This window comes from Belonocnema kinseyi, chromosome 1 (assembly GCF_010883055.1).
Source record: "Belonocnema kinseyi isolate 2016_QV_RU_SX_M_011 chromosome 1, B_treatae_v1, whole genome shotgun sequence".
In the NCBI taxonomy this organism is placed as follows: Eukaryota; Metazoa; Arthropoda; class Insecta; order Hymenoptera; family Cynipidae; genus Belonocnema; species Belonocnema kinseyi.
Window position 1 is genome coordinate 109,020,777 of NC_046657.1, and position 9,848 is coordinate 109,030,624.

Consider the following 9,848-nt stretch of genomic DNA (forward strand, 5'->3'; position numbering starts at 1 on the left):
CCGAGCCTCACTCTGGCCTTCAAACCCTTTCCCTGTGTTGAGGAAAACCGAGGCCGATCCTCTGAAAAAACGGCACCACGCTGGGCTCTCGCACTTGCTTTCTATATAAAAAACTGACTTCAAATATCGCAATTTGTACGAAGACAACAAGAAGCACATACTTCCTTCAAATTGTAAATTATTACAAATAGTTCAACTAACTACCTTCAATTTAAATCACTTCATTATCTTCATTAGAAAGCTAGTGCGCTCGCATATTTATTCACAAAAAACGAACAATTATTTATATTTTGTAAATTTTTCGACGGAAATCTGTTCAGAAATGTCTAATGTACCACCATGAATTTTTTCAGATTTTCCCTATTATTTTTTCTATAAAAAACTATGCTTCAAAGTTCCCTGTTTTTAAAAGCTATCAAATTTCTTCACTTTTCATCGTATTTTCAGATCTGTAAGTTACAAATAATTTTTTGGAATATTACTTTTCGGCTCATTAATGTACAACATTTTCATCTTTAAAATGATACCTTTTTCATTAATCTACTATTTTTTCTTCACATACTTATTCAACGTCAAATCCAGAGGACTCGAATTTTCTCGCCGATAGTAGTAACCTATTATGGTTTTAATTTTGTAAATAATCTTTGAAATCTAATGTTTCTTGTTTAAAATAATCGATTTTTTTTTAAAATTTTCGGAAGTCTTGAAATCTTTTAAAATATTTGTAATCTCTTTAAAGTTTCTAAATTTGTGAAACAATTTTTTAATTAGCATAATATATTTTTATCTGTTTATATTGTATAAAGAATCTTTGAAACATGTTTTTTTTTCTTCAAAATAACCGATTCCCGGTGAGTATCTTAACATAACTTAACATTTTTCCAAAAATGTCAATCTTTTCAATTTTCAAACCGAAAAAATGAATCCTTAATAAATCTTGTAATACTTGATATTTTAACGATAAAATATTTTAATTTGAAATATAAAACCAAAACAGTTTAATTCAATCAAGAAGACGAGTTTTTTTAACAAAATACTTAAAACCTCAACAAAATGCATAAATTTTCAATCAAATAACCAATAATGGAACAGTTATATTTTCCGTTTAAAAAAACTGGTTAAATTTTCCTCGATTAAGTTTACTTTTTAACTAAAATGATGAATCTCCACAAAAAATTGATTTTTAACCAAGTAGTTCAACTTTAAAGTAGTCGAATTTAAGAAAAAACGAAGTGAATTCTCAACGAAAATTATAAGTGGTAATATTTAGCCAAAAAATATTTTAATTTCAATTAAAAACAGTTGAATGCAATATAGAAATATAAATATTCAACAAAATAGTTCAAGTTTGAACCAAAGAGGTGAATTTTCGATGAAAAGGATGAACTTTTAACTGATGACATTAATTTTCCACTAGAAAACATGAATTTTCAACAGAATACATGAATTTATAACTAAAAAAGATCGATTTTTGATTACAAATGTAATAGATAAATTTTCAGTTAAAAAAAATAATTAAAAAACAAAAAAAGAAAAACGAATTGTCAACGAAATAGACCAAAGAGATGAATCTTAACTAAAATGTTAAACTTTTAAGAAAGTAGTACAACTTTCTACCTCAATATTGTTGAATTTTTGAAAAAAAGATGAGTTTTTAAAAAAAGTAGTCGCATTTTTTACAAAATGATTAAATTTAAATCAAATAGTAGATTTTTTGGGACAAAGAGGAAAAAGAGTCGAATATGCGAATGAGTGTGATGTCTGAAATATGTAAGTAATTTTCAAAACTTACTAAGATACTAGTATTATTGAACTGTAACGTTGCAGGGAAAATGGACCATCTTTCCGAAAAGTCGCAAAATTTCTTAAAATTTATCATAAAAGTTTGATTTTCCTAATAATCGAAGTTGGCCACAAAATTAATTATCCCTAATATTACCTCGATTTAACTTATGTTGAGACGAGAGATCAAAAAGTTTGACAAAGATTTAAAAGATTTCACAACAATTTCCCAAAGATTTCGAACATTTCATAAGATTGAAGGATTTCAAATATTTGAAAAAGGTGCGTACATCAGATTTCAAAGACTTCACAAAGATTTCTAACATTTTTAAAGATTTTAAAACTTTCGAATGATTTTGTTGAAGATTTAGAAAGGTTATCGTTAATCAGATTTCTAAGATTTCAAAATATTTTAAACAGATTAAAAATATTTTAATGATTTCAAATGAATATAAAAGATTTAAAAAATATTTCCAAGATTTCATAAAAATTTTATAAAAATTTCATAAATATTTTAAAAGAATAAAAGAATTCCAAAGATTTCAAAAAGGGGTTCAAAACGAGTTCAAAGATTTCAAAATATTTTTAAGATTTTAAACGATTTGAAATATTTCGAATACGAAAGATTTCATAAATATTTAAAAGATGTTAAATTATTTCAATAGATTTCAACAAAATTGAGATTTCAAACGAACACAAAATATTTCACAAAGGTTGAAACAAGCTTTTATAAATATTTTAAAGATTTCATAAAAATTTCAAAACATTTCTTTCAATATTTGATGTAAAAAAGGAGACCTGAAAAAACTTTACATTTTGATCTGGGAAACTTGGAAAAGACCTTGAATTTCGTTCCTTAGAATCGCTAAACACCCTGGAAATGTTCTAATCCCTCCCTCCTCTCAAATTGCTAACGTATTTTATGGAAGATTCTAAACGCTTATTTCACTATTTGGTGTACAAAAAAGGCGACCTGGAAGAAATTAATTTCTAGGCTTGCAAAACAGAAATTCGAACGAAATTAAGGAGCATTTTCTGATATTTGCCAATTATTTCTGTAAATTAAAATAACTTACCTACAAACTATGCTAAGTATAAACAATTACTAAAAAATAATGCAGCTACGAAGATACAATGTAAAAATGGTGTTTCCTTAAAGTTGTATGTCAAAAGAAACAAAAGGAACGTAAAAAAACTTTCGTTAAGTTTCTTTTCGTTATTTTCTCTATAAAATATATTAACCACATAATTTTGACATTATGTCTTTGCAGCCTCATTAGCTATTGATACTTTTTAAGACTAATGGAATCCCTGCTGCGAAACCTGAAAAAGTCTGAATTTTTGTTAAAATCGCAGCAATATTGTTCTGTAAACGTCTTCTTAATTTTCGAATTAAAAGTGTATTTTAATTTTATAGGTAGCTTGTTTGGTGAATGTAGTTGAACATGTTGTTCTCAACCATAATGCGAGCCATCAAAGTATTCAATCCAGAAGTCATCTCCCTCATCGTTTGATTGGTCTTATGTATCAATTAGACTTTTCGGTACTTTGCACTCTTAGAAAGTTTAAGTTCAAACATAAATATCCTACATTGTCTTTAGGGTTTGGTGTTTCTGAAATTGATAAATTTAATAATATTGTTCTTCGTTATGAAAAAAAATCTATTTACATACAAATTGAAAATGTAGAAAAATATCATATAGAAGATATTAGTTATGATAAATTATTTACTAAAGGAAACCGACATTTTTCCATAAACAATTACTTTAATAGTTTTGTTCAGCATCTCTTATCTAAAGCAGAAATTTCATCAAATACTATAGAATATCTGATTATATGTACTAATTCGGGTTTGGATTTGACAGAAGAAATGTTATTAAAACAAGGCCGATCTAAAAAATGTTATCCTTTTAAATTTGATAACCTATTGAAATGTGATATTTTAAAAGACTTTTTGTTTGCAAATGAAAATACGAAAAATCAAGGTTTTTATCAATTTTCACAAGACAAAACATCAAGAGAAGAATTTTTAAAGCATTTACAATTTTCTCCTGCTGTGCAAAAAGTGATAACAGAAAGAGAATTGCCTCAGGGATTTGAAAAAGAAGTGAAAGAAGAATTTTTTGATAAATTAGTATTTGTAGTTAATCAGCCTAATAGACAAGAACTGAATAGCATCATTAGAAATGAAATAAAAAATAGTAAATCTCAATATGATTTTCAAGTTTTACTAGAGGAAGTACTTCATGATTTGATAGATGTGGAAAAGCATAAAAAACTTGAAAAATCAGTCAATTATATACCTCGAATTATATATGAATTTAATTTGTTAATATTGTTATTACACGACATGGTTTTACATAAAAGTGTATCTTCCATCAATTCCGATACGTCTAACGGCATTTCTGTTTATTATAAAGATAAAGTTACTTACGTGAAGGTCCATACAGCAGATAGTAAAATTGGCTATAGTCAGTTATTTTCCTCGGCAACAGAGAAAAAGAACCCGTTTTCCATTAATAGCCTTTTTACTATTTTTATTGAAAAATTGAATCAAGATGTAGAACATTTTATTTTCTATACTAATGCAGACCTAGATATTACAAAAGAAAATACATTAAAGCAGGGACGCTCTAAAGAATTTTATCCTCTACAATTCGATGTTATTGATATTCGAAAGAAAAAGTACAACATTTTACGACATTTTACTAGTATAGATGAAAGTAGTCTTTATCAATTTTCTCAGACAGAAACAAGAGAAAAACTTTTAATTCTTTTGAAGCTTCCACCTTTCTCGCAAAAAGAAAAAGTCAAAGGAAGACTTTCTGACGAGAATGTAAAAGAAATAAAAGAAAAGTTTTTAGATAAGCTAATATTTGCGGTTAGCCAACCTGATAAGGAAAAATTGAAGAGTATTCTTCAAACTGAGACAGAAAGAAGTAATGAGTCTAAAGAAGTTACATATAATTACGCAGAATTACGTGAAATAGCTTTACGTTGGTCAGAGTCTGACGAGGTTGGCCCTATTACAGAGAGAATAATTAAAGAAATTTTTGACGATATAGAAAATAATAGACTTAGTTATCAGAAAACTCGAAATAAAAATATTAGTGAAGAAATTAAATTTGCTAAAAGTATCTTTCGTAGAGAAGGGACATCGACGTTTCACAAGTTCTTAGATTTTTTAATTCAAGACCAAAAATTAGAACTGCTGAAAAGAGAAGGTATAAATCCAGCTAATATGTCCAGTATTTTGCATGGAGCAGCAACACATGCTACAATCGCTTTTAAAGATTTGTATCGCCTTTGGTTCGATTTAAACGGAAAGAAAACGCAATATTTAAAAACTCTAGAAGAAAAGGCAATAAACTTAAATAATATATCCGGTATTTTGAATGGGGCCGGTATACATGCTGCAGAATCATTTAAAGACTTATATGGTCTTTTGTTTGATGAAAGAGGAAATAAATCAGAATATTTAAAAAATTTAGAAAAAGAAGAAATCGATCTAGCTAACATATCTAGTATTTTACGTGGTGCAGGAGTTAAAGCTGCAAAAACGTTTAAAGAGTTGTATGATATTTGGTTTGATGACAAAGGAAATAAAACACAATATCTCAAATCTCTAGAGGAAGAAGGAGTACATCTAATTAATATGTCAAGTATTTTAAATGGGGCAGGCTCTAATGCTGCAAGAGCTTTTGAAGACTTACATAATGTTTGGTTTGATTCAGCAGGAAATAAAACACAGTATTTACAGAATCTTGAAGAGGATGGAGTAACTCTGGCTAATATGTCGAGCATTTTAAAAGGGGCAGGAGCTAATGCTGCAAAAGCTTTTCAAGATCTATATAATCTCTGGTTCGATGCAACAGGAAATAGAACACCATATTTAAAAGCTCTAGAAAAAGAGGGAATAAATCTAATTAATATGTCCAGTATTTTGAATGGTACAGGCGCTAAAGCTGCACAAGCTTTTACAGATTTGTATAATCTTTGGTTTAATGTAGAAGGATTTAAAACACAATATTTAAAAACTCTGGACAAGGAAGGAGTGAGTTTAGCCAGTATGTCCAGTATTTTAAGTGGAGCAGGAAACAATTCCGCAAAGGCGTTTAAAGATTTACATGATCTTTGGTTTGATGTAAAAGGCCATAAAACAGAATATTTAAAAACTCTAGAAGAAGTTGAAATAATTCTGGCGAATGTGTCCAGTATTTTGCATGGGGCCGGAGCAAAAGCTGCTAAGTCCTTTAAGGAATTATATGATCTTTGGTTTGACGTCAAAGGAAATAAAACCAAATATTTAAAAACAATTCAAGAAAATGGAATAGCTATATCTGATATGTCGAATATTTTGAATGGCGCAGGAGTTAATGCTTCTAAATCTTTTCAAAGCTTATATGGTCTTTGGTTTGATGCGAAGGGAAATAAAACGCATTACCTAAAAAATGTAGAAAAAGAAGAAGTAAATCTAGATAGTCTTTGCAGTATTCTAAATGGAGCAGGAGTTAATGCCGCAAAAGGTTTTCAAGACTTATATGATCTTTGGTTTGATGCGACAGGAAATAAAACGATGTATTTAACAACTCTAGAAAGAGAATGTATAAATCTAGCTAATATGTCTGGTGCTTTATGTCAATCAGGCGCTAAAGCGGCAAAAGCTTTCAAAGACTTGTATGATCTTTGGTTTGACGTTGAAGGAAATAAGACACAATACTTAAAAACAATTCAAGACAATGGAATAGATCTATCTAATATCTCAGGTATTTTGAATGGTGCAGGAGCCAAATGTTCAAAAGCTTTCAAAGGCTTGTATTATCTTTGGTTTGACATAGAAGGAAATAAAACGAAATATTTAAAAACAATACAAGAAAATGGAATAGCTCTGTCTAATATTTCGGGTATTTTAGGCAACTCAGGATCTAAGGCTGCCAAAGCTTTTAAAGAGTTATGGAACCTTTGGTTTGATGCAAAGGGAAATAAAAGACAATATTTGAAAACTCTAGATAGAGAATCAGGAATTCATTTAATTAACATGTCCAGTATTTTGAATAAATCCGGAGTTAAAGCTGCAATAGCTTTCAAAAACTTGTATGATATTTTGTTTGACGTAAAAGGAAATAAAACACATTACTTAAAAGCTCTAGAAGAACAAGGAATACAGTTAGCGAATATGTCAAGTATTTTAAGTAAGTCGGGAGCCAAAGCTGCAATCGCTTTCAAAGACTTATATGATGTTTGGTTTGATATAGAAGGAAATAAAACAAAATATTTAAGCACTCTAGAAGAACATGGAATACAGTTAGCAAATATGTCTAGTATTTTAAATGGGTCCGGAGCTAAAGCTTCAAAAGCTTTCAAAGACTTACATGATCTTTGGTTTGATATAGAAGGAAATAAAACAAAATATTTAAACACTCTAGAAGATCATGGAGTACAGTTAGTTAATATGTCTAGTATTTTGAGTGGATCCGGTGGTAAAGCTTCAAAAGCTTTTAAAGACTTTTACGACATTTTGTTTGACGTTAACGAAAATAAAACGCATTATTTACAAACTTTAGAACAACAAGGAATACAGTTAGCGAATGTGTCTAGTATTTTAATTGGGTCGGGCGCCAAAGCTTCAAAAGCTTTTAAAAACTTATATGATCTTTGGTTTGATATAGAAGGAACTAAAAGACAGAATATCAAAATTCTAGAACAAGGTGGATTAAATCTGGCTAATATGTCGAGCATTTTAAAAGGGGCAGCAGCTAATGCTGCAAAAGCCTTTCAAGAGTTATATAATCTTTGGTTTGATGCAACGGGAAATATAACACCATATTTAAAAAATCTAGAAGAACATGGAATAAATTTATCCAATGTGTCTAGTATTTTGCATAAGTCAGGTGCGAAGGCTGCAACAACTTTTAAACACTTGTATAATCTTTGTTTTGACGTAAAAGGACACAAAACAATTTATTTAAACACTCTAGAACAAGAAGGAATAAGTTTATCTGATATGTTCAATATTTTGCATGGGGCAGGTGCCAATGCGGTAAAAGCTTTTAAAGAACTATATAATGCTTTTTTGGATGAGCAAGGTTATAGAACAAAACATTTAAAGCACTTTGTTAAGAAAAAGATTAAGGAAGAATGCTTCATGTTTTCTGATCTATCTAACATCTTGGGTGGAGCAGGAGTCAGTGCCACGGATGCTTTTGAAAAATTGCATAGTGTTTGCTTCAATGAGAAGGGGAGAAAAACACCACTTTTGGGTGATTTTTATAAGGCAAGTTTTATGCCAAAAAATTTATCCTGCATCTTGTATAGATCAGGAATAAGTGCCTCCTCTAATTTACAAAAATTGCATAGTATATGTTTCAATGAAAATAGACAAAAAACAAAACTGTTAGACGATTTTTGTAAGGCTGGTTTCATGCCAAGTGACTTGTGCAACATATTGAATGCATCAGTGCGTAGTTTGGAACAATTTTACGCTTTTTGTTTTACAGGAAAAACAAAAAAGTATTTGAATCATTTCTTAAACGAAAATGAAGATTTCACGGCAAGTAATTTATCTAAGATATTTCATGGGGCTGGAGCAAATGCTTGTTCTGCTTTAAAAGATTTTCATGAGGTTTGTTTTGATGAGAACGGAAAAAAAACCCAAATTCTGGGTGATTTCTACAAGGCAAATTTTAGATCGAAAGATTTAGTTAATATACTATTTATGTCGGGAATTAATGCCTACCTTGTTTTAAGAACTTTTCATAAATTATGTTTTAAGAAAAATAATTATTTATTTCACTTCCTAGCCGAGAATGACCTATTTACACCGAAAAATGTATCTCAGCTATTACATGGGGCAGGAGTTAATATTGGTGCTATTTTTAAAAATTTGCATCATCTGTGTTTTGATAAGGCAGGGAGAAGAACAAATTATTTAAACAATCTCATGGGAAACAATCGGCGTGTAATACTTGATGTATTGTATGAAAAAGTTAGAGAAGTTTCTTTTATCAAACAATAGAGAACATAAAATGGAAAAGTACTGCAAAATAAGTCATGTCTGTAATCATTAGTAATGTTATTAGATATATAAATGTGATACAGATAGTATAAGTGGATTATGGATCTGCGCGACTAGAAGTTTCCTACATTTGTGATTTTTGAAATAATTTTGGGTAATGTTATAGATGTTAACCTTCGCAAAATCATGAAGTGTATGCTTGTATAGAAAAACTGGAAAGTATGTGTGCCATAGTTTTTTTATATAGGATTCACTGTAAATGGTACAAAATTATTTTACGACTAGTAATTAAAAGGATTCTCTTTTATACATGTTTTATATTTTTATACAATTAAAGCGAATCTTATAAAAAGAAATTCTCTGTATAACTTTTATTTTACGCTGTTCTTCAGTTCCATCAAATTAAAAAGATTTGAAAACATCATGTCCTTAAATAATGATTATCCTTATTTGCTTCGTGATTTGAAAATATTGGTAGAAGTCACCATTTATACCAGTAATGTCCCAAATGCAATTAATTGGAAATTTGGTTGTCAAAGTTTTTGATACCACGTACACAAAATTACAGGCCGTATTCTAGTTAGCATCTGCTCCTGGGGATTTTGACAGATAACAAATTTCGCAATCATTTTTTCAAAAAGAATTTTATATTAAAAATGTGAATTATATATGCCTAATAATTGAAGACGTAAAGTTGAGCTGCATTGAGCAAGAAGTACACAAAGAAACTTTCAGCTATAAAATTTGATAGTATAATATTTATTTTTACAATACGATAATAGCAAGCCAGGATATAGAGTCACTATTGCAAGAATTACTATTGTGAATATTAAACTGTGAAGTTACTATGTTTATTGAAATATAAAATAAATGATTAAATAATTGCACTTATATCAAACGAAACTTTCTATAATCCCTAGGACAGGCTGTGAAGTTCACAAAACACAATAGTAAAGGTATTCTATCTATGTTCATTCTACGATTTTCTAATTTTTCCCATAGAAAATAGGAAACACTGCCATAGTCGAAAGAGCAAAATAAAAATAAATTC

General features: G+C 29.2%; 1 protein-coding gene across 1 annotated transcript in view; it reads left to right on the forward strand.

Annotated features, from left to right (window-relative positions):
- LOC117174002 overlaps positions 1–9,082 on the forward strand; it is a 26,789-nt gene extending 17,707 nt beyond the window's left edge. The window contains exon 3 of the mRNA XM_033362684.1: positions 3,200–9,082. Within this exon, the coding sequence (XP_033218575.1) occupies positions 3,200–8,797 (5,598 nt within the window). The 3' untranslated portion in view covers positions 8,798–9,082. The remainder of the gene's footprint in view (positions 1–3,199) is intronic.
- The last annotated feature ends 766 nt before the right edge of the window (positions 9,083–9,848 follow it).